The sequence below is a fragment of the Neophocaena asiaeorientalis genome, unplaced genomic scaffold (assembly GCF_003031525.2).
Source record: "Neophocaena asiaeorientalis asiaeorientalis breed wild unplaced genomic scaffold, Neophocaena_asiaeorientalis_V1.1 scaffold77, whole genome shotgun sequence".
Classification (NCBI taxonomy): Eukaryota; Metazoa; Chordata; class Mammalia; order Artiodactyla; family Phocoenidae; genus Neophocaena; species Neophocaena asiaeorientalis.
Genome location: NW_020174645.1, coordinates 6,490,832 through 6,517,114, shown reverse-complemented (window position 1 = coordinate 6,517,114; position 26,283 = coordinate 6,490,832). Strand labels below are relative to the sequence as shown.

General features: G+C 48.6%; 1 protein-coding gene and 1 pseudogene across 1 annotated transcript in view; one reads left to right on the top strand and one right to left on the bottom strand.

Annotated features, from left to right (window-relative positions):
• Positions 1–26,183, bottom strand: part of KDM2B (lysine demethylase 2B) — a 121,694-nt gene extending 95,511 nt beyond the window's left edge. Inside the window, exons 1-5 of the mRNA XM_024758707.1 lie at positions 26,013–26,183; positions 24,805–24,949; positions 21,775–21,853; positions 20,541–20,587; positions 27–205 (exon numbers count right to left, since the gene is read on the bottom strand). Of these exons, the coding sequence (XP_024614475.1) occupies positions 27–205; positions 20,541–20,587; positions 21,775–21,853; positions 24,805–24,949; positions 26,013–26,045 (483 nt within the window). The 5' untranslated portion in view covers positions 26,046–26,183. The remainder of the gene's footprint in view (positions 1–26; positions 206–20,540; positions 20,588–21,774; positions 21,854–24,804; positions 24,950–26,012) is intronic.
• Positions 4,853–5,555, top strand: LOC112408721 (ferritin light chain pseudogene; annotated as a pseudogene).
• Positions 26,184–26,283: the final 100 nt, after the last annotated feature.

The following is a 26,283-nucleotide window of genomic DNA, read 5'->3' as shown; positions in this document are numbered from 1 at the left end:
GGGGGTGGGGGGGTGGGGGCGCCTACCACGGTGGGACGCTTGACCAAGTGCTCCAGCTTGGTGTGGCTGAACTCAAGGCTGATGACGTTGTATAGCTTGTCCCGCTGGGCCTCGGGCGTCTCATAGTACCGCACAAACTGGGACATGCTCATCTCCGTGCCTTTCTGGGTGTTCACGTCCATCACATCCACCAGCCGCCGGCTACCTGGGGGCAGAATCCACAGGCTGGTGGCTCCAGCCAGCTGGGGGTGCAGATCCTACTTGGGAGGCCCCGTAAAACAAAACCTGCCCCTGTCCTAGCATGCCCCATACACCTCACCCTATGCCCTGTCTGCTCAATTACCTGGTCCTATCAGTTTTCCTCACCAAGTCACTCTCCAATCTTAAAACGAATCCCTCCCCAGTCCATCTGCTTCCCTCCACCACAACCAACTTGCCCCAAAATGCTCAGTTACTGAGTTGCAGAGCTGGGATTTGAAGCCAATTCCATCTTATGCTAGAACCCAGGTTCTTAATTCTTAACCCCCGACCCCCACCTCTGCCCTATGCAATACTGAATCTTGATCACATGCTAAGGTTGAAAAATGATCCCCGCCTTCAGTGGCTGGCTCGTCGCCCCACAGATCCAGGGAAGCCTTGGAGAACCGCTTTGTTTTTGAGTCAGGAGTGCAAATCCACCAGGGGGCATCCCTGAACTTTGCTGGAAATTCTGGTCATGCTCTGGGCAGTGCTGGCTCCTTCCTTACCAGGGCACCTGGAACAGGTGGGCTCTGCTCAGCTGTTCTGGAAAGCCCACCTGTCAGAGAACCTGCTATGTTAGAGTGGGGGAGGGGAAGAGAACAGGCCCCCAAGGCTGTTTCTGGCTGGCCTCCAGCCTTCCACCTCCCCTGCCTCTCCTCCTTCTGCCTCTCCTCCCTCACCTTGCTCAGGGTCCCATCTGCAAAACCCCCTGAGGAAGGGGATTTGCTGAGCAGGTAGGTGATGGGAATCACAGCCCTAGAGGCTGGTGCAAGTCGGCATTAAAGGCCTGGAGCTCAGCTGCTCCATCAGTACAATACAGTGGTTAGGCTAAGACTTTGGGGGTTTGAACCCCAGCTGGACCTGGGACCTCTTAGCGTCTCTCAGTTTCCCCATCTGTAACATGGGACAAAAATGGCAGCCAACCTATGGGGTTGTCCTGTGACTTAAATGAGATAATGTACATGAAACATTCTTGAGAAGTGCCTGCAAGTAGGAAGTGTCACCTAACTGGCCAATTTCATTTATAATTACAGGTGGAGAAAGTGACGTGGTGGGAAATCACAGCCAGTTAAATCTCTGCCAGCCAGTCCAAAAGGACTGACCACTTACCATCCTAAAACATAATCAGGATGGCTAATGGGGGGGATGGGGGGGGTTATGAGGGGCGACGAAAATGTTCTAAAATTGACTGTGGCAATGACTGCACAAACTCTGTGAACAAATGAAAAACCATTGAATTGTACACTTTAAATGGGTGAACTGTATGGTATGTGGATTATAACTCAGTAAAGCTGTCATTAAACAAAAACACTAGGCACTAAATGACCAACAAAGTTGGTTTGGTTTTTCTAAAAAATAGTTTTTTCTTTCAAAAGTCTCCTATCCACTTAAAACATACCTAATAAAAAATATAAATTATTCAGCCATGAAAAGGAGACGGCCCCCGACTTACCATGGTTCAACCTAGGTTTTCTGACTTTAAGATGGTGCAAAAACGATACACATGCAATGAACTGTACTTGGAATACTGAATTTCGATCTTGTCCCGGGCTAGTGATATGATCTTCTCTTGTGATGCTGGGCAGCTGCAGGGAGCCACAGCTCCCAGTCAACCACAATCACAAACAACCGAAACACTTACAGCCATTTTGTTTCTTCATTTTCAGTACAGTATTCAATACATTGCATGAGCTTTTCAACACTTTACTATAAAATAGGCTTTGTGTTAGATCATTTTGTCCAACTGTAGGCTAATGTAAGTGCACATTTAGGGTAGGCGAGGTGAGGCTATGAAGTTTGGTAGCTTAGGTGTATTACGTGCATTTTCAATTTACAATGGGTTTATTGGGATGTGATCCCAGCATAAGTCGAGGAAGATCTGTCGTAGCGATACATGTTACCACATGGATAAACCTCAAAAACATGATGCTAAGGGAAAGAAGCCAGACACAAATGGTCACATGCTGCATGATGTCATTCATATGAAATGTCCAGAATAGGCAAATCCACAGAGACAGAAAGTAAGTGAGTAGTTGCCAGGGGCTGGGAGTGAGGGAATGGGAGTGACTGCTAAGGGCTGTGAATCTCCTTTTGGGGTGTTGAAAATGTTTTAGAACCAGCAGACGGTATGGTTGCATAACACTGTGAATGTATTAAATGCCACTGAACTGTACATTTTAAAATGATTAATTTTGGGACTTCCTTGTTGGTCCAGTGGGTCAGACTCTGCGCTCCCAACGCAGGGGGCCCGGGTTTGATCAGGGAACTAGGTCCTGCATGCCGCAACTAAGAGTCTGCATGCTGCAACTAAAAGATCCCACGTGCTGCAACCAAGAGTCTGCATGCCGCAACTGAAAGATCCCACATGACCACATCTAAAGATCCCGCATGCCACAACGAAGATCCCACATGCTGCAACTAAGACCTGGCGCAGCCAAAATAAATAAATATTTTTTTAAAAAAAAGAAAACGGGAAAATGATTAATTTTATGTTATGTAAATTTCACCTCAATAAATTTTTTTTTAACGCAATTCTTCTCCTGAACAGAAGGATGTGGGTAGAAAAGGCCTGTTTTTTATTTTTTTGAGCACTAACAAGGTTTCCAGACCCCCTCTCCCCAACACAATCCCCAGGGCTCCCTGTGCACCCTCGCCCCACTCTGCTCCTAGCCAGGTGCAGGTCCCCAGTTGACCCACCTCGGCCTGCCCCATCCTCAGCCAAAAAGGGAAGTCAGGACTTGGAGTGGTTAGAGCCGTGAGGAGCAGCTGGGGCTGAGCGGGACAGGAGGGGAGAGGCCTGGGGATGGGAGAGGCCGAGGGGCTGTATCTGGAGCGCTTCTAAGAATAGCTTCCTCGGTGTGCAGGGAGTTCCATCCGGCTCCCCAGGTGTCCTGGAAGCCTCAGCTGGTGGGAGGAGTTGGAGTGGGAATAGAGGGAGGAGGAAGGGAAGTCGGTTCTTCTGGGTGCCTGGGCTCCATACACCTCCAGGGAAACGCAAGTGCACCAGTAACCCGATTCAACCCCACTGGGTTCCAGCCCACAGGTGAGGATGAGAAATGCAGGAACATTAGCACACTTCCTAGGGAAGCAGAACAATACGGATTGAAGTGACCATTGGCTTAGGAGTCTGACGAATCTGAGATAAAGGCCAGCTCTGAAGCGAACAGCAGTTGAGGAAAAGTTTCTCTCCACAAATATATTCCAGCCAATAAATGGCAAAGGAGGGACTTCCCTGGCGGTCCAGTGGTTAAGATTCCACGTTCCCAATACAGGGGCCCCAGGTTCGATCCCTAGTCAGGGAACTAGATCCTGCATGCGGCAACTAAGAGCCTGCATGCCGCAACTAAATATCCCACGTGCCGCAATTAAGACCCGGAGTAGCCAAATAAATATTTTTTAAAAAAAGATTACTCTGTGCTTCCACTGCAGGAAGCACAAGTTCAATCAGATCCCTGACTGGGGAACTAAGATTCCTGCATGCAGCGTGGCACGGTCCCCCACAAAAAAATGGGGGTGGGCGGGGGGAGGAATGACAGAATTAATTAGACCATCACCACTTTGCAGCCCCTGATAAAATAACGGAGATAGACATCAATGACTGCTAACAACAGAGACAGAGAGAGAGAGAGAGAACCTAACATGTGCCTCCTGATGGATCTATGAGGCAGTCAGAATAAAATGAATGAACTAATGAATGAATGAGTGAGAGAGACAGACTTTGAATCTGATCAAGCATCTATATCCAACTACCAATTTACAGAAACGACAGAGAATGGAAGAGCATGTTAAGCTACTCCAAGGCAAAATCCAGGCAATGAAAAATTCTACAGGTCAAACAATCCAATGGGAGATAGAGGGAGAGCCCAGAGATTATTAATAAGAGACTGAAAAAGCACCTCAATCAATCACAATGAAAGACCCTTATTTACATTCTGACTCATACAACTGTTAAAAAAAAAAAAAGTAGGGGGATATCCCTGGAGGCAGAGTGGTTAAGAATCCACCTGCCAATGCAGGGGACATGGGTTGGATCCCTGGTCCAGGAAGATCCCACATGCCGCAGAGCAACTAAGCCTGTGCGCCACAACTACTGAGCCTGCGCTCTAGAGCCCACGAGCCACAACTACTGAAGCCTGCGCGCCTAGAGCCCGTGCTCCGCAACAAGAGAAGCCACCGCAGTGAGAAGCCCGCACACCGCAACCAAGAGTAGCCCCCACACACCGCAACTAGAAAAAGCCCACACGCAGCAATGAAGACCCAATGCAGCCATAAATAAATAAAGACCACTTTAAAAACAAAGTAGGGACTTCCCTGGTGGTCCAGTGAGTAAGCCTCCGCACTCCCAATGCAGGGGTCCCAGGCTGGATCCCTGGTTGGAGAACTAGACCGCATGCATGCAACTAAGAAGTCCGCATGCCACAACTAAAAACCTGGTGCAGCCTAAATAAATAAATAAATATTTTTAAAAAAGAAAGTAACATTTATGCTATATATGAAACAACTGGAAATTTGAACAATGGATATGGATATTTACTCATTTTAAGGAATTTTTTAAATTCCTTAGTTTTTAAGGTTCCTAGTTTTTAAAAGACTAGGTGTGAGAGTGCACTCCATGGTCCTGAGCATCCGTCTCTTGCTTCAACAATGTTTGGAAGGAAAAGACCCAGGGACGCCCCTTCCCCCAGCCTCCAACCACCCTCCAGCCATTTTTCCAGTGGTAACCTTCAGAACGAACCACTCAGGCATCAGGGGCCTCCAGCACCAGCCAACATCATTTTTTGCACTTAGCTCCTTATTACCGATCAACTGTGAGCTCCCAGATGCGTCAGAAATATTCCACCGCAGTGGAGGCTGCCATCAGCCGCCTGGTAAACATGCATATGAGGGCCTCCTACACCTACCTCTCTCTGGGCTTCTATTTCAACGGTGACGATGTGCCAGGGGGTGACTCTGGAGGGCGTGGGCCACTTTTTCCACGAATTGGCAGAGGAAAAGCACGAGGGCACCAAGCATCTCTTGAAAACGCAAAACCAGCGTGCAGAAGCCATCCCAAGATGAGTGGGGTAAAACCCAGGACGCTACAGAAGCCACCATTCTCATGGAGAACCTGAAACAGGCCCTTCTGGATTTGTATGCCCTGGGTTCTGGCCATGCAGCTCCCCACTTCTGTGACTCCCTGGAGCCACTCCTTAAGTGAGGAGGTGAAACTCATCAAGAAGATGGGTGACCACCTGACTGACCTCCGCAGGCTGGCTGGTCCCCAGGCTGGGCTGGGCCAGGATCTCTTTGAAACGTTCACCCTCAAGCAGGACTAGGAGGCTTTGAAGCAGCCTTTGAAGAGCCCCTCTGGTGTCAGGGCTTCTGCCTGAAGCCTCTCAATGCAGCCACTAGGCAGCTTTTTAACCACCTTGGAGTCCTCTCCCAAGCCTTGGACCAAATGGGAACAATGTAGCTTTTTGAGGGAAAAAAAAAAAAAAAAGGCTAGGTATGATAACGCTATTGTGATTACGTTTTTAAAAACCCCTGCTCTTGTAAATCAACTATACTATATACATTTAGAACTACATACTGAAAACTTTTGGGATGAAATGGCATGATGTCTCAATATGCTTCAAATATTGCACAAAAAGAGGAAGTGGATGGGGGGACGGAAGGGGCAAGACCACAGATTCATGGGTATTGGGGCTGAATGATGGGTACACAGAAGTTCATTATACTTTGTCTATTCTTTTTTTTTTAGATTTTGTGATCTAATAGAATTTTTTTCTCTTAGTTATCTACTTTATACATATGAGTGTATACATGTCAATCCCAATCTCCCAATTCATCCCACCACCACCACTCCACCCCGTCTGTCTACTCTTGTTACTTTTCAAAATTCTCTCCAATCAGAAGTATTTTTATAAATCCCAGTTGTTACTAGCTCTATGGCTTCAGGGACTCACTTACCCTTTCTAGACTTGGACGGTCTTTATTTGTAAAACAGGCCTTTCAATGTAAGACAGCCTAACACCATGTCTGGCACATGGTAGGGTCTGCAACACATTTACCCACCAGCTACTAAGCAGGTATGGAAAGATCCATGTGGCTCTGAATACAAAGAGAAGAGGGGGACTTCCCTGGTGGCGCAGTGGTTGAGAGTCCGCCTGCCGATGCAGGGGACACGGGTTCGTACCCCAGGCCGGGAAGATCCCACATGCCGCGGAGCGGCTGGTCCCGTGAGCCATGGCCACGGGGCCTGCGTGTCCGGAGCCTGTGTTCCGCGGCGGGAGAGGCCACGGCAGTGAGAGGCCCACGTACCGCAAGAAAAAAAAAACAAAGTGAAGAGGCTCCCAATCAGACACAAAGTGAAAGGGAGCTCTTTCTCCCCCACATGTGGACTTCTCAGAGAGACCAATTTCAGCTCTGAAGCCACAGCCCCAACCAGGCTCCTTATGGTCACTTGAAGAGCCAGGCTGGAGGCACAGGTGCCTGGCTTGTTTCTCCATCAGTGATGGCTCACAGGAGACCCCAGTATGAGCAGTGGGAGCCTCAGGGGCCCTGGGACAGTGCCAAGAGCCCTGGACTGAGCCCTAGTCCCAGCAACCCTGACTGCCCCTGCTCTAGGCCTCAGCTGCCTCACATGAAAAGGCAGGAAGAAGTTGACCTTTATAATTTTTTTGTTGTTGCCGCAGATCTCTTCCTTCAAACAGAAGCTTTGATGAGAGCCAAATACATAAATAAAAACAAGCAGCTCAGGCTGAAGCGGGAAGGGGGTAGGCATTCAGAATTCAGAACTGGATTCCTGAGATTTCCCTTTGAAAACCACTGGGTTAGGTCATTTTTAGGTCCTCTTCCAGGGCCAACACACTGATTTTTAGCCTAGTTTTTCTCCTAGGTACTTTTTATTGGAGTATAGTTGCTTTACAATGTTGTGTAGCCCAGTTCTTAAACACTCAGATCATATCCCTTAAATATGAACTGGGCAGAGGAGAAGGAAGGAAGAGGGAAGAGATGGAGAGGCTCGCCCAAGGGGTCACTGGAGACACCTGAGGCCTGCCAGTCCCTTCCAGTCTGAGCTGGGAGATTAAGCACCAGGCCTCCATCTTCTCAGGTTCCAGTCCGGTCTGCCACTGGTGGCAAAGGGGAGCTCAGCATAAGTGCTGGGTCTCCGAGCAGGGTCTCCGAGCAGGAGGCAAGTGGCCCAAAGGGACAGAAGGCACAGATGGGTGCTAAGAATGGAATGTGGTACTCCAAGTCCTGGGGAGCAGCCACCCCTACGGCAGGTGACAGGGACAAGGTGCCTTGTCCCTGCAGCGCTGAAACTCAGGCTCCTGAAGTCAAGGGGTTACAGGAGAAATTTTCCACGTCAGAGCGGTGCCTGGAGTTCCTAAGTAGGCCACCTGCTCAGCAGCAGCCCCTCCCCTCCTCATTGGTTCTCTGAGCTCACAAGCTACACACATCCAACAAATTCCAGCTGCAGAAATTAATCTGTGCCCCATGGCCCTTGCTTTGAAGGCTCCATCAGTCAGTTCCAAGAGCCACGGGCTCAGAGCCGGAAGGAGGCTGTGGAAAGTCACCTTGAAGGCCAACATAAAGCATGCACGGGCACTGACCCCAAACCCCCACTGAGCCCGCTCTTCAGAGACTGCACACAAGTGTCCCACGTCATAGTTCTGGAACGTTCTCTATCATCTTCAAGCTTCTGGACTGGTTTTTTTCTGCTCCTTGGGAATATCTCCTCATCCACCTCATAGAGCCAGAGTTTATTATCAAGAGCACTGGCCACGGTTCAAATACTGCTCCACTACTTCCCAGCAGTGAGGCCTTAGGTACATCCCTGAACCGCTCTGGGCCTCAGTTTCCTCACCTGCAAAGTGGGGATAATAGGACCCGCCCTAGTGGCTTCACACAATTATTGGAAGCACTTTGTAAACATAAAAGTGGCGATCCTAGTGAAAACGCTGTCCCAAATTGAAGGTGCAAGGGTACAGGAAAGGGAGGACACAGGGCTGAGTCACTGCACAACTTGAGACAAATCGCTTCCCAGATCTAGGCCTCAGTTTCCTCTTTGTGAAATAAGGGGATGCTTGCAAAGGTCCGCAGGCTTTCCCTAAGCACTAATATCTTCTGACCCCCTCAACTTTTAAAATTATCCCCAAGACAAGGACTTCCCTGGTGGCACAGTGGTTAAGAATCCACCTGCCTAATGCAGGGGGCACGGGTTTGATCCCTGGTCCGGGAAGATCCCACATGCTGCGGAGCAACTAAGCCCATGCGCCACAACTACTGAAGCCCGTGTGCCTAGAGCCCGCACTCCGCAGCAAGAGAAGCCACCACGACGAGAAGCCCTCAGCTACAACGAAGAATAGCCCCTGCTCGCCGCAACTACAGAAAAGCCCGTGAGCAGCAACGAAGACTCAACGTGGCCGAAAGTAAATAAATAAACTAATTTATTTTTTTTTAAATGGGGCTAGTGATAAATAGGGTTTTATGTGATTGGACAAAAAAATATAGGAAAGATTCTCAGCTTATAACAAGATCTTAGTAAACAGTAGTTGACACTATTATTTACACTGAGGAGCTACCCCACAGGGGAGTGATTCCTATTAGGCAAATAATGGACAGAAGCAAATATAGTTTCCCTAGGCCCCTAGCACAATCAGAATCAAGATTTTGATTATAGAGCACTAGATTTCTAGGAAAAGGGAAACAGAACAAATCAATGAGGCGGGTGTTTCTCTTAGAGAGAATACATACCTGAGAACATAACTGAACCCCTCTGAAACCCTCCTCCCTTGGGATTCTCAGCTTTCCTGACCTCATGTACCTTCGCCTCCTAGCATTTCTATCTGTCCTGTCAGATGGATGCCTCCCCCACATATCTGTCCAACCTTAACATCACTGCTGAGCTCAAATTCAAAGTGTCTAGAACTGAACTCATCTTTAACCCCACCCAAGTCTACATTTCCTCTTGGATTCTGTTACAAGCTTCACTTCCCAACTGCTGACATTCAAACCTATGTTTGAATCTGATGTGCCATCTACTGTCTGGGCAACTTACAAGTAACTTCTCTCCAGGCCTGTTTTTCTCACCTGTGAAATGGGAAAGCAAGACTAGGAGAGTTCTAAAAACTCTTCCAGAGTTTAAATTTTTTTTTTTTTTTTTGGCAGCACCACACGGCTTGCGGGATCTTAGTTCCCCAACCAGGGATCGAACCTGCACCCTCGGCAGTGAAAGCGCAGAGTCCTAACCACTGGACTTCCAGGGAATTCCCTAAAATTTTTTGAAGTCTATGATTTTAAACCAACTTTAAAAGGTCTAGGCAGGAGGGAGGGATAAATTAGGAGTATGGGATTAACAGATATAAACTACTATACATAAAATAGTAAGCAAAAAGGATTTACTGTATAACAAAGGGAACTATATCCAATATCTTGCTTTTCTTGTTTTTTTATTTTTTTATTATTTTTTTTTAAATCTTCATTGGAGTGTAATTGCTTTACAATGCTGTATTAGTTTCTGCTGTACAACAAAGTGAATCAGCTATAAGTATACATATATCCCCATATTCCCTCCCTCTTGAGCCTCGCTCACATCCTCCCTATCCCACCCCTCTAGGTCGTCACAAAGCATGGAGCTGATCTCCCTGTGCTATGCAGCAGCTTCCCACTAGCCATCCATTTTACATTTGGTAGTGTATATATCCAATATCTTGTAATAACCTATAATGGAAAATGTATATATATATATATATGAATCACTTTGCTATATACATGAAACTAATACAATATTGTTAAGTCAACTATACTTCAATTTTTAGAAAAAGATTAGGAACTTCCCTGGTGGCACAGTGGTTAAGACGCTGAGCTCCCCATGCAGGGGACCCTGGTTTGATCCCTGGTCAGGGAACTAGATCCCACATTCATGCCACAACTAAGAGTTTGAATGCCACAACTAATGAGCCTGCCTGCTGCAACTAAGACCCAGAGCAACCTAAATAAATAAATACTAAAAATAAATATTAGTAAAAATAATAAGGTCTGGAGGGGGCAAGGATAAATTGGGAGACTGGGATTGGCATATACACACTATTATATATAAAATAGATAACTAATAAGGACCTACTGTATAGCACAGGGAACTCTACTCAGTACTCTGTAATGGCCTATATGAGAAAAAGAATCTAAAACAGAGTGGATATATGTATACATATAACTGATTCACTTTGCTGTACACCTGAAATTAATACAACCTTGTAAATCAACTACACTCCAATAAAAATTTTTTTTAAAAAAGGTCCAGAAAATAAGATAAAAATAAGGTCTGGGGACATATCAGCTACCTTTGATTTCTAAGGAGTGAGAATTTAGTCTTCTTCTCCCTAAACACCGCCAGTCAAGGGCAGAGCCCATGTCTGACGAGCCTCAGCACCTCCCGCAGGGCCAGACACAACACAGACGCCTGGTAAATTTGTGAGTGAAGAATGAATGGACTGGTGGCACAGTGGTTAAGAATCCGCCTGCCAGTGCAGGGGACACACGTTCAAGCCTTGGTCCGGGAAGATCCCACATGCCATGGAGCAACTAAGCCCGTGTGTCACAACTAATGAAGCCCGCATGCCTAGAGCCCGTGCTCCACAACAAGAGAAGACACCGCAATGAGAAGCCCACGCACCGCAACAAAGAGTAGCCCCCGCTTGCCACAACTAGAGAAAGCCCCCGCACAGCAACAAAGACCCAGTGCCAAAAATAAATATATAATTTATAAAAAAAAAAGAATGGAGGAGGGTTAGGATTAGAGTAGGAAGTCATAAAGCAAAAGCATGAGCTTTGGAAGCACCCGGGGCTGGGTTTGGATCCTGTCTCCACCGCCCACTAGCTGTGTGAGCAGCTCCCTCTGAGCTTCAGATCCCCCATCTGGAAAACAGAACATAACACTTACTTTATGATTATTGGTGAGGACAAAATGAGGTCATATGGTAAACATACAGTAAAATATAGGTGATTATTATTCTAATGGGATGAATAAATGAATACTGAATGAGGTGATTTGTCATGAAGATTTTTTAAGAAAAGGGGCCAAAGAAAGCATCAGTTGGCTTGGGTACCCTCATTAGACAGAAATACAGTAAAGAGATAATATGCAAGTCTCCCCATAGCCATGGGCCCTCCCAACCCTCAGTGACATAAGTACAGACAATGAGTGGGGGACACTGTACTTTATGGATACATTTTCTCAGAGGGTTTAAAGCACCTTCAGAGACAGCAAGAATTATCTCTCCCCCAATCTCCCTATCCCCCCAACTCCCAACCCATAGATGTGAAAATATCCCAGTCTTTTTACATGAACTCTCCTAGCGATCCTGGGGGTGGGGGGCACAGATTACAGCATCAAACAGACCCACACAGATGCAGTCATCTGATTCACAACAAAGTCACCTGATTCAGTGCCATGGGGAGAGGGTGTTTTTCCAATAATGGTACAAATCAACTGGATATCCATATAGGAAAAAAAAAGGATCTTGACCCCTATCTCATACCAAACACAAAAATCAATTCCAGATGAACTACATATGTACATGTGAGAGTTCAAACACCAAAGCTTTTCAAGAAAAACATATGAATATCTTTGTGATCTCAGAGTATGCAAAATTTTCTTAATTTTATGAGACACAAAACAAACTAATGGACCAGAAAGAGCTAAATGGTCTATGTTAAAATGAAGACGGTCTGTTAGTTCAAAGACATCTTTAAGAGTGTGAAAAGTAGGAGATGATTTTGGAATATGTACTAACATCCAGAATACAGAAAGAATCTTTATGTTATGGGCTGAACTGTGTCCCCCAAAATTTATATGTTGAAGTTATAACCCCCAGTAACTCAGTAAGTAACCGTATTTGGAGATAAAGTCTTTAAAGAGGTAATTAAAATTAGGTCTTTAGGGTGGCCCCTAATCCAGTAAGACTGGTGTTCTCATAAGAAGAGGAGATTAGGGCTTCCCTGGTGGCACAGTGGTTGAGAGTCCGCCTGCCTATGCAGGCGACACGGGTTCGTGCCCCGGTCTGGGAAGATCCCACATGCCGCAGAGCAGCTGGGCCTGTGAGCCATGGCCACTGAGCCTGCGCGTCCGGAGCCTGTGCTCCGCAACAGGAGAGGCCACAACAGTGAGAGGCCCACATACCGAAAAAAAAAAAAAAGAAGAGGAGATTAAACACAGATACAAACAGAGGGAACACCATGGGAAGACACAAGAAGACAGCCATCTATAAGCCAAGGAGAGAGACCTTCAAAGAAATTTAACCCTGCTGACACCTTGATCTTGGACTTCCAGCTCCAGAATTATGAGAAAAAAATTTTCTGTTGTTTAAGTCATCCATTCTGTGGTACTTTGTTATGTTTGGCCCTAGCAAACTGATACACCTTACAAACAATAAGAGACAATCTTTACCATAAACAAAACAAAAAGACAACCTGCAGACTGGGAGAAAATATTCACAAACGATGAGACCAGCAAGAGCTTAATTTCCAAAATATACAAACAATTCATACAACTCAATATCAAAACAAACAAACAAACCAAAAAAAAAACAATCAAAAAATGGGCAGAAGGGTTTCCCTGGTGGCGCAGTGGTTGAGAGTCTGCCTGCCGATGCAGGGGACACGGGTTCGTGGCCCGGTCTGGGAAGATCCCACATGCCGCGGACCGGCTGGGCCCGTGAGCCATGGCTGCTGAGCCTGCGCGTCCGGAGCCTGTGCTCCGCAACGGGAGAGGCCACAACAGTGAGAGGCCCACATACTGCAAAAAAAGAATGGCCAGAATCGAAAAGTCTATAAATAATAAATGCTGGAGAGGGTGTGGAGAAAAGGGAACCCTCCTACACCATTGGTAGGAATGTAAATTGGTGTAGTCACTGTGGAGAACAATATGGAGGTTCCTTAAAATACTAAAAATAGGGACTTCCCTGGTGGCTCAGTGGTTAAGAATCCACCTGCCAATGCGGGGGACACAGTTTCAATCCCTGGTCCGGGAAGACCGCACATGCTGCGGAGCAACCAAGCCCATGTGCCACAACTACTGAGCCTGTGCTCTAGAGCCCGGAAGCCACAACTACTGAGCCCATATGCCACAGCTACTGAAGCCTGCATACCTATAGCCCGTGCTCCGCAACAAAAGAAGCCACCTCAATGAGAAGCCCACGCACCACAATGAAGAGTAGCCCCCACTCCCTGCAACTATTGAGAAAGCCCGCACGCAACAAAGACCCAATGCAGCCTATTTATTTATTTATTTATTTATTTTAAAAAAGAAAAAAATCTTTAAAAAAAAAGGGACTTCCCCGGTGGCACAGTGGTTAAGAATCCGCCTGCCAATGCAGGGGACACGGGTTTGAGTCCTGGTCCAGGAAGATCCCACATGCCGTGGAGCAACAAGCCTGTGCGCCACAACTACTGAGCCTGTGCTCTAGAGCCCATGAGCCACAACTACTGAGTCCACGTGCCGCAACTACTGAAGCCCACGTGCTCTAGAGCTCGTGCTCTGCAACAAGAGAAGTCACTGGAATGAGAAGCCCGTGCACCGCAACGAAGAGTAGCCCTGCTTGCTGCAACTAGAGAAAGCCCACGCGCATCAACGAAGACCTAACACTGCCAAAAAACAAATTAATTTAAAAAAAACCAAACACTAAAAATAGAGTTACCATATGATCCAGCAATCCCACTCCTAGGCATATATCCCGAAAAGACAGAAAGCTCTATTTAGAAAAGATACATGTACCCCAATGTTCACAGGAGCACTATTTACAATAGCCAAGACATGGAAATAACCTCAGCGTGCATCAGCTAATGAATGGATAAAAATGTGGGGTGTGTGTGTGTGTGTGTGTGTGTGTGTGTGTGTGTGTGTGTTATATTATATATACGCACACACAACGGAATATTACTCAGCCATTAAAAAGAATGAAATAATGCCATTTGCAGCAACATGGATGGACCTAGAAATTATTATAGTAAGTGAAGTAAGTCAAAGACAAATATTATATTATATCAATTATATATGGAATCTTAAAAAAATGATACAAATGAACTTATTTACAAAACAGAAACAGACTCACAGACATAGAAGACAATCTTATGCTTATCAAAGGGTAATGTGGGGGAAGGGATAAATTAGGAATTTGGGATTAATAGATACACAGTACTATATATAAAATAAACAACAAGAACCCACTGTATAGCACAGGGAACTATACTCAATATCTTATAATAGCCTATAATGGAAAAGAATCTGATATACACAGACACAGACACACACACACACACACACATAGGTATAACTGAATCACTTTGCTGTACACATGAAACTAACACAACGTAAATCAACTATACTTCAATAAAAAAAATTTTTTTAAATAAGAAACAACCTTTAAAATAATGAAGAAAAGACTTGATCAAACATTTCATAAAAGAAGATATCCAGGGGCTTCCCTGGTGGCGCAGTGGTTGAGAGTCCGCCTGCCGATGCAGGGGACACGGGTTCGTGTCCCAGTCCGGGAAGATGCCACATGCCGCGGAGCGGCTGGGCCCGTGAGCTGTGGCTGCTGAGCCTGTGCGTCTGGAGCCTGTGCTCCGCAACGGGAGAGGCCACAACAGTGAGAGGCCCGCGTAAAAAAAAAAAAAAGAAGATATCCAAATAGCAAATAAACATATGAAATGGAGGTCAATTTCGTCAATCATTAGAAAAATGACAAGTGAAACACAGTGAGATAGAACTATACTCCCATCAGCGTGGAGGCATGACTGCAATGAACATGACGAACACACCAACTCTGGGTAAGGATATGGTGCAATCAGAGCCAGAACAATCCACTGGACAATCACTTGACAGGATCTACTAAAACTGAACATATACGTAAATTCTGACCCGAGCAATTCTGCTCTTAAGTATATGCCCAACAGAAATGCATCCATTTGTTCACCAATCATGCCTAGAATGTTCATAGCAGCACTATGCATACAACCTTAAACTGGCAGTTACCCAAGTGCCCACTAATAGAATGAATAAATCAATTGTGAAATAATCATATAATGGAAAACTATATAGCAATGAAAATAAATCATCTACAAGTGCACACAACAATATGGATGAATCTCGTAAACACAAGGTTGAGTGGTGAAACGCCAAAACCAAAAGAGGACAGACACCCTGTATGATTCCACTAACACAAAGTATGAAAACAGGCAAAATTCATCCACACTATTAGAAGAAGCCAGGACAACAGTGGAGGGAGTGACTGGATGGGAATTCAAGGGGGGTTTGACCCTGGGCTTCCAATTACCCTGGTGTGTTCAATTTGTTAAAATTATACAAAGTTTCACAACAGGATTACTATATGTGCACTTTTCTATATGCATATTAGACTTCAAGAAAAAAGCTTTCATTTTAAGCGCACAGTGCCAAAGAAATGGAAAGTGCCACTTTTTGTTTTGGTTCTTTAGAGGTGAGGAGCTAAAAACAGAGGCTAGGTGCCGGTCTTCCAGTGGGCAGATAAACAGGGCTAAGAGAAAAAAGCCCAATTTTAGGAGATTAGAGAAGAGTCTGCAGCCCCAGGTTGTGCCCTAATAGCTGGCTGTGCACCACCCGCTTCTCAGACAGTCGCCTCCCGAGATACAGGGCCTGGGGAGGGGACAAGAGGCTGGAAGACAGGCTGAGATCCCCCACTAACTTCGAGGGATGGTCCAGCCTCCCCCATACTCTGCCATCCACAGCAGAACTTTCATTTGTGGGAATTCCCTGGTGGTCTAGTGGTTAGGACTCCACGCTCTCACTGCCGAGGGCGTGGGTTCAATCCCTGGTCGGGGAACTAAGATTCCGCAAGACATGCGGCATGGCCAAAAACAAAAAAGAAATCCCATTTGTGTTAGGGACATGGTTATGTCACCCAGCAACCCTGGGGAGTCACTCCTTCCCCACTCTCGGTCCATATGGTTCAGCTAGGCTGGGTGTGGGGTTTTGCTCCCCATTTTAGCTGCCATGTGGGGAGAAACTTGCTGGAGAATGAAGCAGAAAGAGGAAGCAAAAAAAAGGGAAGCAAAAATGAAAACTAGGGGCCAAGATCTTGAGATCTTCTTGGCGCACCTGGATCTAGAAATGCCTAAGGTCACATCCTGAACCTATTACGTAAACCGCTGAATTCTGTTTTGCTTAGGGCAGATTGAGTTACATTTGTCACTTATGTCACTATGACAAATCTTCCCCTTCACCACTCTCCAGAAGCCTGTGTGCACTCTCAGTGGGAATAATCCTACCCGCTGCTAACTGCCATTACAGGCATCCCTCACGGTGTTATACCTTTACAAAGCACTTTCATATTCACCAATCCGTTCGATCATTACAGAAATGCCAAGAGACATAGGCTGCAGGTATTACCATTCCCACTTTTTTGGGGGTTTTTTTGGCTGCATTGTGCGACATGCGGGATCTTAGTTAGTTCCCCGACCAGGGGTTGAACCCGTGCCCCCTGCACTGGGAGCAAGGAGTCTTAACCACTGGACCACCAGGGAAGTCTCACTATTCCTGCTTTCTTTGCCATCCTAGACTTTTTTGAGAGCCGGCAAGGACGTCAGGACCATCTAATTGAATCCTCTCGCTCTCACAATGAGAAGAATGAGGCTCAAGGAAAGAGGCAGCCTGGATACAACCAGAGAATAACAAAACTACAAAGGGCTTGAAAATTCTTCAAAAGCGCGAGGGCAACATTACTGAGACTGTGATGTTCCCTGATCCCCAGATTTGAGAATCTGGCTTTAATCCTTGTCCATAAAGAGAACTTCATCGGATCCACATCCTGCCATTAGAATAATAATGGGGACCATTTCATCATCCGCCATAATGCTAAGCATTCATTCATTCTCTTACAGGATCCTTCTTTGAGGCAGGTTCTGCTCTTAGCTCCATTTTGCAGCTGAGGAGTAGCTTGCCCCAAATCACTCAGCCAAGTAGCAGAGCTGAGTCCCAACAACAAAGGCTGGGGGTGGGTTGAGGCACCAGAGAGAGTCACCTGTGCCAAGATTTGATTTACGGGGTCCACCGCTCCATCTTCTGCTCACAGCTGGAAGGCTGCCTCCTTCTGTTCTGATGTCCACTTCCTTCAGCATTTCTAGAATCCAGCTTTAAAAAAAAAATCTATCTCCTGAGCAAGCCCTCACCAGTTAACTGAGATCCTTCTGTCAACAGCAGCACCTCCTTATAGCCAACTGGTCCTCCTTCTTCGTTTTCTTTTTTTCCACCACATGTCATGTGGGATCTTAGTTCCCCAAACCAGGGATGGAACCTGCGCCCGCTGCAGTGGAAGTGCTGAGTCTTAATCACTGGACCGCCAAGGAAGTCCCTGGTTCTCCCTTCTGAGTTAACACATCTCTGGGTCAATATTCAGGCTGGGGACTTCCCTGGTGGTGCAGTGGTTAAGAATCCGCCTGCCAATGCAGGGGACATGGGTTTGAGCCCTGGTCCGGGAAGATCCCACATGCCGCGGAGCAACTGAGTCCATGCACCACAACTACTGAGCCTGTGCGCTAGAGCCCGCGAGCCACAACTACTGAGCCCGTGCGCCACAACTACTGAAGCCCGCATGCCTAGAACCCGTGCTCCGCAACAAGAGAAGCCACTGCAATGAGAAGCCCATGCACCACAACGAAGAGTAGCCCCCACTCGCGGAAACAAGAGAAAGCCGCGGGCAGCAACAAACACCCAACACAGCCAAAAATTAATTAATTAATTTTATAAATAATAATAATAATTCAGGCTGGATCTCTGCACACCCACTGGTCAGCTGCCTTCATTCTCCATACAACCACAAGAGTCAGCTTTTATAGAGCTTAAATCAGATCACATTACTTCACACCCACCAGGATGGCTAGTATCAAAAAGACAGACAGAAAAATAAAATAAAATAAAATAAAAAGACAGACAGGGCTTCCCTGGTGGCGCAGTGGTTGGGAGTCTGCCTGCCGATGCAGGGGACACGGGTTCAGGCCCCGGTCCGGGAAGATCCCACATGCCGCGGAGCGGCTGGGCCCGTGAACCATGGCCGCTGAGCCTGCGCGTCCGGAGCCTGTGCTCCACAACGGGAGAGGCCACAACAGTGAGAGGCCCGCGTACCTCAAAAAAAAAAAAAAAAAGACAAACACACACACACACACACACACACACGACAGACAACAACAAGTGCGGGTAAAGATGTAGAGAAATTAGAACCCTCATATGTTGCTAATGGGAATTTAAAATGGCGCAGCTACTTTGGTAACTGTCAGAGGAGATTAAATGTAGTTACCCTACGACCCAACAATTCCCTTCCTACGTATATACCCCAAAGAAGTGAATATGTATGTTCACACTAAAACTTGTACATGAATAGTCATAGCAGCATTATTCATAATACCCAAGAAGTAGAAACAACTAAAATGTTCATCAACAGACGAATGGGTAAACAAAACGTGGTCTATCCATATAATGGGATACTGTTCAGCCTTAAAAAGTAATAAAGTACTGAGACTTGTTACAACACAGATGAACCTCGAAAACATGAGGCCAAGTGAAAGAAGCCACACACAAAGGGCCACATATTATGATTCCACGTATATGGAATACCCAGAAGAGACTAACCCACAGAGGCAAAAAGCAGACTGGCTGTCAGGGGATGGAAGGAGAGGGGAATTGAGAGGTACAGGGCTCACTTTGGGGGTGATGAAAATGTCCTGGAATTAGTTAGTGGTAATGGTTGCACAACACTGTGACTATATTAGGAACCACTGGGGACTCCCTGGCGGTCCAGTGGTTAGGACTCAGCACTTTCACTGCTGTGGCCCAGGTTCAGTCCCTGGTCAGGGAACTAAGGTCCTGCAAGCCGTGCAACGTGGCCAAAAAGAAAAAAGAACCACTGAATTGCACACTTTAAAATGGTGAGATGGTGAATTTTATGGTATGTGAATTCTATCTCAATTTTAAAAATATTTTTAATTCCCCCCCCCAAGAAAATAATCAGATCACAAAGCTACCCGCCTCACCACACTTTAAAACTCCCCAGTTGGGCTTCCCTGGTGGCGCAGTGGTTGAGAGTCCGCCTGCCCACGCAGGGGACACGGGTTCGTGCCCCGGTCCAGGAAGATCCCACATGCCGTGGAGCGGCTGGGCCCATGAGCCGTGGCCGCTGAGCCTGCGCGTCCGGAGCCTGTGCTCCGCAACGGGAGAGGCCACAACAGTGAGAGGCCCGCGTACCACCAAGAAAAAAAAAACACTAAAACTCCCCAGTGGCCTCCCATCACCCCAGCAGTTAAACCCAAATTCCCCACCAGGGCCTAGAAGGTCCTATGTGGGCCTGGTCCTGCAACTTCTCCCACCTCTCCTACTACTTCCCCCCCTCACTCCTTCCATTCCTCCCTCACCCTTTGCCCTTGTTCATTCCTCCATCTGGAATGTTCTTTCCCACAGCTGGCTTCTCATCAGTCAGGTCTCTGTCCAAACGTCCTCATCACCTCCACCCAGAGCCCTCCCTGACCCCCCCCCACCTAAAACAAAACACAGCTCCAGCAAGCTCCATCCCATTACCCTGCTTTACTTCTTCATATCCCTTATCACCCTCTGAAAAGACGTAAATTTTTTTTAAACTATTTATTTCTTTGTTGCCTGTCACTCCAACCAAGAGGGCAGGGATCTTGTCTGTCCTGCTCACAGCTGTGAATTAGCCTACCACGTAGGAGCTACTTGAGAAACACTTCTGGAAAGAATGGATGTATTGACCAACTTCCTGTAAAATCTAAAAGGCAGCCCACTACCTGGTCAGGAGTCAGGGGCACTCAGTGAGTCCAGCCGAGCTCTGTAGGTGCTCAGCGCCAAGCCCTGCCCTAGGCCTGTCTGGAACCCTGAAGAAGCAGGAAGAATGATCCCTCCCCTTGAAAGTTCTGAAAGTCTTTCAGGGGTCACACAGCACCCAGTGTTTACCCAGCAACCCACAAACAAACGCAAAGGAGAGATCTAAAATTGCCTTGATGACACCCAAGCTGGAGGCTAGGGTCCAAACCAGCCTCATACCACTGCACTGGCAAACATCCTCTGATACAGCTTCTTACGGCTTTGCAATCTGACCTGTTCTCCAGAACGAGATGGTTGCAGCTCACACCTGCTCCTGCCTCCTCGCATCGGGACTTTCTTTTCAGAGGCAGTTAAATATCCAAAGAGGCAGGTGGTATAAGCCTCGTCCCCCGCCACTACCACGCCCTCCCAATTCAGCATCTCTGGGCCACGCACACACACAGCAACTTACCCACTAGGAGTTTGACATCTCGGACTGTGAAATCAGGGTCAGGCATCCTCGAAAAAGAGGAACACAGACATTTGATGAGAAGAAATAACAGGGTTAGACCCAACAATGGGGGCAGAGGGAGGCCATTTTTCCAAGAGAGTTGCCTGGTTCTTATGCTGGGAGTCCAAAATGGGATAACTCAGAGGGAGGGTCACCCCCCAAACCGGTCAGCAGCTTCCTCACCTCAATGGCAAACCAGACCCTCACTCTCCCTGACACCTGAACTCAGCACAGCTACAGAGAAGAGGATGGACATCCACTGTCCCCCTGCCACATATCCGGAGAAGACTGAAGTGTGCCGCCAGAGTTGGGCATTCAAACACTTGCTTTCTTTTAGGGTGGGTAGCCCTCTCTGTGGCTCCTCTTCTAGGAAATACTCTCCATAAGGAGTTGTATGGAGGGTGGGAGGGACCCCTTTTAAGTTTAGAGGAAAAAAAAAAATATCGCACCAATTCCAGGGATTTGGTGACACTGGCTATGATGACTGTGATGAGGTTCACTATTAATTAATAGTGATGCCAAAGGTTTAATTTCTGTTGGTAGGAATGACTGGCAGTAGATGCTGTGGAGGGAGGCTGTGATGAAGCCCTCAGCTTCCTCCCCCACCCCTGCCCAAGGGGTGGAAACCTGTTCTTCCAGCCAGCCTCCGGATGGAAGCTCTGAAGAGAATGTAAACCAGACAAGACACCACGGGAGGCAGGTGCTGGGGCCCAAGCCAAAAGGGGAGACGAGGGCCTAGCATCCTAGGAAACACACCCTCCACAGAAAAGGGCCAGTTTCCCACATAGTGCAAGTCTGAGTAGAAAATATGCATGTAGGCATCCTGCCTCTGGGCCCAGAAGCTGGCCAATCCCTTTGCAGCTCAGGCCCTGCCTCAGTTTCCTGATTCAGGGGGAGGACACAATTCTCTTCAGGAAGTCACTGCGTGTAACTGGGGTGGGTCAGGGGAAAAAAGTCCACGCTGTTTAAGTACCCTGTGACCTCTCCATCCAAATTCTCTGAAAATCCAGACTAATCTTTAAAGAGTTTTTCCCCTCTGTCAGGCCTTGAACAAGGAGATACAATCCCCAAATAATGAAGAAAAATCCTTCTCAGTGATGAGAGGTAAGGAAAAGGGTGGAAGAAATCCATCCCAAGCTACAAACTGTGTTAGGGAAGGAGACAGGGGAAGAAGCAATTGGTTTCAGCAACTTACTTAATTCCCAGGCCATCTTTTTCTCGAAATATCAGGGGAACTCTCAGAGCTTCTCTCTGCACGTACTCATAGTTGAAATCTGTTTGGAGATTGGAATTAAAACAGGTTGGTTAAGTCATGAAGGAGCAAATGAACCATGATCCATTGGTTAGGGGAAGAAAAACGATGGAGGAAGGGGCAGGGGTTATACTAGATGCAGGCACCAGCTCAAAGGGCAAGAGCTCCCTAGAAAATGACAAGGAAATGGATTAGGCAAAGCCCAAGAGAAGCCATGCCAACTATCAGCTCCTCTGCCTACTCAGTCACTGCCTGCATGCCCCACGGGTCAGAACTTGTCAATGAACAGCCCAAGGCTGGAGAGGACTGGGGAGGGAGCCTCATGAAAGAGCCCCACACAGCCCAGTTATCACTGCAAGAGAGGGACGGATGGAGAAACACATCCCAAGCTGAGCTCAGAAAGTAAAGGAACTGCAAAATTGAAGAATGCCACCTGGGAGGATCTGAAGCCCCAGAGAGGAGGCTGGGAGGAGGGTTCTCATTGTAGCCAAGCATCAGGGAAGATCTTATTGTAATATCCTGCATGGTGAAGGGGAGGGGGGAAAAGCCGGTTTCCCTGGAAACTGTGTATCTGGTGCCAAAATAACTAGGGAACTGGGCACAGCTTTGCTGTCTTAATAGTGAAATTCTGCTGCAGCCATCAGAACACTTGCTTCAGCTGGATAACCAAGAGGGATGCTCCCCAGGTGAAGACTGTGTGAAGGGGACATAGTGAGGCCTGAAGAAAACTCACCGCGTAGTTTTCTTGTCTGACTGACGCTTGTCTAGTGTAGACCCCCAACATCCTTATCGAAAGCCCTAGAGCACGAAGGAAGCCTTAGCTTCCATCCTCCTGAGTTCCAAAAGTAGGGGATCTGACCCAACCATATCCCTAAATATGGAGGTGAGGGAGGCGGAGATAAATCCTCACATCCCCAAATCCTCAGGTAACTGAAGCAATTCACAAAGGCACGAGCCCTCCCTGGCCAGTCAGAAGGGAGATAGAGGAGATCCCAGGCCACTGAAGCCCCTGCCCCAGGGAACAGTTCACTAGGGCAGCTTGGGGGAGTGGGGGTAGGGAGAGGGCAAGGCAACTCTGCTCAGAGGAGAGAGAACAAAACCAGAGCTGGGGAAAGTCCTGACCTTAGCAGCTCAGATCCCCAGGAGCTCCCAGTGAATGGGGATTCCTAAGGATTTAAAGGCAGAGAAGTTTAAGAAGCTTCTATTTTGAATCCAGGCTAAGGGCTCCTTCTGTTTCTCAGCTCCTCCCTCGAGTTCTGGGGCAAGATCTGAATTAACAACCAAAAACCCTAGAGCCCTCTCTCTTGAAAGGAGCCTGGACAGCAGATTTAAGGGCTCTCCCTCGCTGGAAACCCCCAGCCCACCCCATACACACACACCCAGAGTCCACCCCCAGGGTCAGCTTCAACTTCCTCAAATGAGCCTGAGAAAACACTGAGATCCTGGGCAGCGAATTCCTCACCAATGACCAGGAAGAGTTGCATACTGCTTTCTCCTCCGATCCGCCAAACGACTCAAGAAAAATGGGGAAGGAGAGGAATTAAAACCCCATTTGTGCTAAGGAAATTTAAATGTAGTTGAGACTAGACCCCTGAACTGTCTGGCCTCTGGGTGCAATGCTCTTAAGACCTGGCAGGCTGGAAGAAATTTCTTCTTCCCTCCTCTCACAACTACCCCCTACCACCGAAGCCCGGCACTCCAGGAAGCAATGGGCACAAAAGAGAAACTTCAAAAATGCAAAGCTAGGCGGTCTCTCCTAGGAGCTAACCCCATAGCCCTAGCCACTCAACCGGAACCTGGAGGCGGGAGGCGCTTCCCAGTTATCAGCTCACTGAGGAATGGGAGGGTTTTCCAAGGGGGAAGGGGATAATAAACAAAATGGGAACAGAGTAATGTAAAGGAAACCCAAATGTCTGAGGGGCAAAAATGAACTTACAAACCCCAGAAGGGCATAGGGAGATGCCTAAGTAGGCAGGGCAAATCCAAAACCCCAATCCCACAGGCCAAACCAGGGGCCTTGCAGGCCTTAGACCCAAGCCAGAGAGAGCATAAGCTCAAAGTCTGGAAGACACTCCCAGACACTTTGCTAGTACCAGGGTCAGGGAGGTAGGCCCTGAAGGTCTCAGGCTAGGGTGACATTCCCAAACCCCAGAGGCTTCTCCAACTTCTGCTCTAAACTGGCAGGGCCCACAAGAGGGACAGAGCTCTCAAGGCCTCAGCCCTGGGAAGAGACCCTGTTTCCCAGGGGGGGGGGTGCCCCAACTCTTCACCTCAAACTGCCAGGGGGCAGCCTGAAGCCTGATGGGGGGATAACCCCCTTACCCACTTCAAGCATCAGGGATGCAGGGCTAGAGACCTCAGGCTTAAGCGGGGTCCAGCCAACAACTCCGGGTCACCCACCCTGCTCCCATCTAGCAGGGCTCATAAGGTGATGGAGCTCAGCAGACCCCAGGCCTGAGGAGGTGTCACTAAGTGACCGGGGGCATCCCCAGCGCCAGGTCCTAACTGGCAGGGCTCGAAATGTCACGGGGTTTGAGAGGCTACAGGCCTGGGGGTCCCCCACCCCAATATCCCTGGGGTGCCCCAGCCCCGCTCCAGCCCATCGGCTGCACCTCGTGCAGCGCAAGGAGCTGGGCCGGCTCCGGGAGGGGTAGAACGCGGCGCACCCGCCCTCCATCTGTCTGCCCGTCGGTCCCCAGGTCCCTCAGTCCGCCGGCCCCCTGGCTCTACCCACCCTGGGGCTGGTGGTGGGCGCGGGCCGGGCCTAGGCCCACGCCCGGCCCCGGTTCCCGCCTGCCCTCCTCCCTCGCCACCCAGCCCACCCCACCCCCCCAGTGCTCGGCCTCGTTTCGTCACCGGATCCCCTGGAATGGGGGACGCGGGCGCGAAATACGAACCCAGCCACCGGCAGCTCCCTCCCCACGTGCGCTCGGGCCGCGCCGCGGAGGACTGCCCGAGGAGGGGGCGCCTCACCTTTGCCCTCCATGGCGTGCACGAAGTCCCCCTGGTACAGCTGGCTGCGCAGCTTCTCCTCCAGGCTGAAGCCGCGGACGCTGACGATCTCCTCCACGTCCGACAAGTCCTCGTTCTCGTCGTATCTCTGGCGGTCAATCGGGCGCTGCAGGGACCCAAACCAGAGAGCCCGGGACATTACTGGGGGAAGTGGGGGTCGCCTCTCACCCTGGGCCCAGCTCGAACAGGTGCAGGAGCCGCGCGCCCCCTGCACCCCACCACTGCGACCGGAGCAACTTTACGCAAAAGCCAAAGATGCTGAAAATGGGCATAATGAGAGGGGCCAGCGCCCCCAGGGTCAAGCTGCGCCCTAAACAGGGCACTCTCCTCCTGCATCTCTGGAGGCCATGGAAGGGATATCTGGGGGAGTCTCCCTTGCCCCCCACCCGCGAGAGGTGTTAGGTTTTGCCCACTCGGCCGGGAGCCTGGTTATGTAACCCGCGAGGGGGGCTCGGCGCACGGGCTGGCGGGGCATTTGTAGGCCCCGGGAGGAGCCGCCGCAGCGCCCGGCTCGGCGCTAGCAGCAGCCCTGGCGGCCGCAGCGGCAGAGCCGGGAAGCCGGAACCGGGGGCCGGCGGCATTTCTAAGACTGGAGCCGCCCCCGAGCTACGGGGGAAGCTGGAAAGCTGAAATGGAAGGGCTGAGACCCCAGCCGCCCCCGCCGACCGACCGCCAGTGCAAGAAGAAGAGATGGGAGGGGGGGTTCGGGGCTTGGGAGGGGGAGAGGCAGACGGCCCGCCACAAAGCTCCCATCGGAGACCCCAAAACGCACCAGCAGCTGTCTCATCTCCCCACAAGCGCGCGCGCACACTCACTTCCTAAGGAGAATCCCCCGCCACTCCCCGCATCCCCTGCCTCCTCCCTCCACCGCCGAGCGCCCAGCCCCGCAGCCCCCCAGATTCCGGGCGAACCCCGAGCCCGCTGAGCCCCCCCTCCACGCCTTTCCCCGCTACCACCTCCCCACTTAAGTGTCTGAGACTCTGAGCCTCACAAGGGACTGGAGGAGTAAGCTGCTTGCTTCCTTTTGCATGCAATTTATTATATTTTTTTTCCGGTCCTCTTGCAAAATACAGAAAAGGAAAGAAAAGGCAGCAAGAAACAACAACAAAAAAAATAGATCTATCATATACCAGATACAGATTTGGAAAAAAAAAAAAAAAGCTACACACCAATCTTCTTCCAGAGTCTTTCTCTGCCTCCATTTTTTTAGGAGAGTTCACCAATTAATTGTCAACACTCCTGCCCCCTGCATTTTGGCGGAGGGGGGAAGGAGGGAAGACCAAAGAAAACAAACCAAAAAATAAATAAATAAAGCTAGCCAGAGCCGAGATCTACAAAGTTTTGCACCAACACTTAAGCAGATCCGTTTGCAAAGTCCTAGGAAACCATTTTCAGCAGTTGTGGGGGGAGGCGTCGACGTCATAATCCCCGGAACGTAAA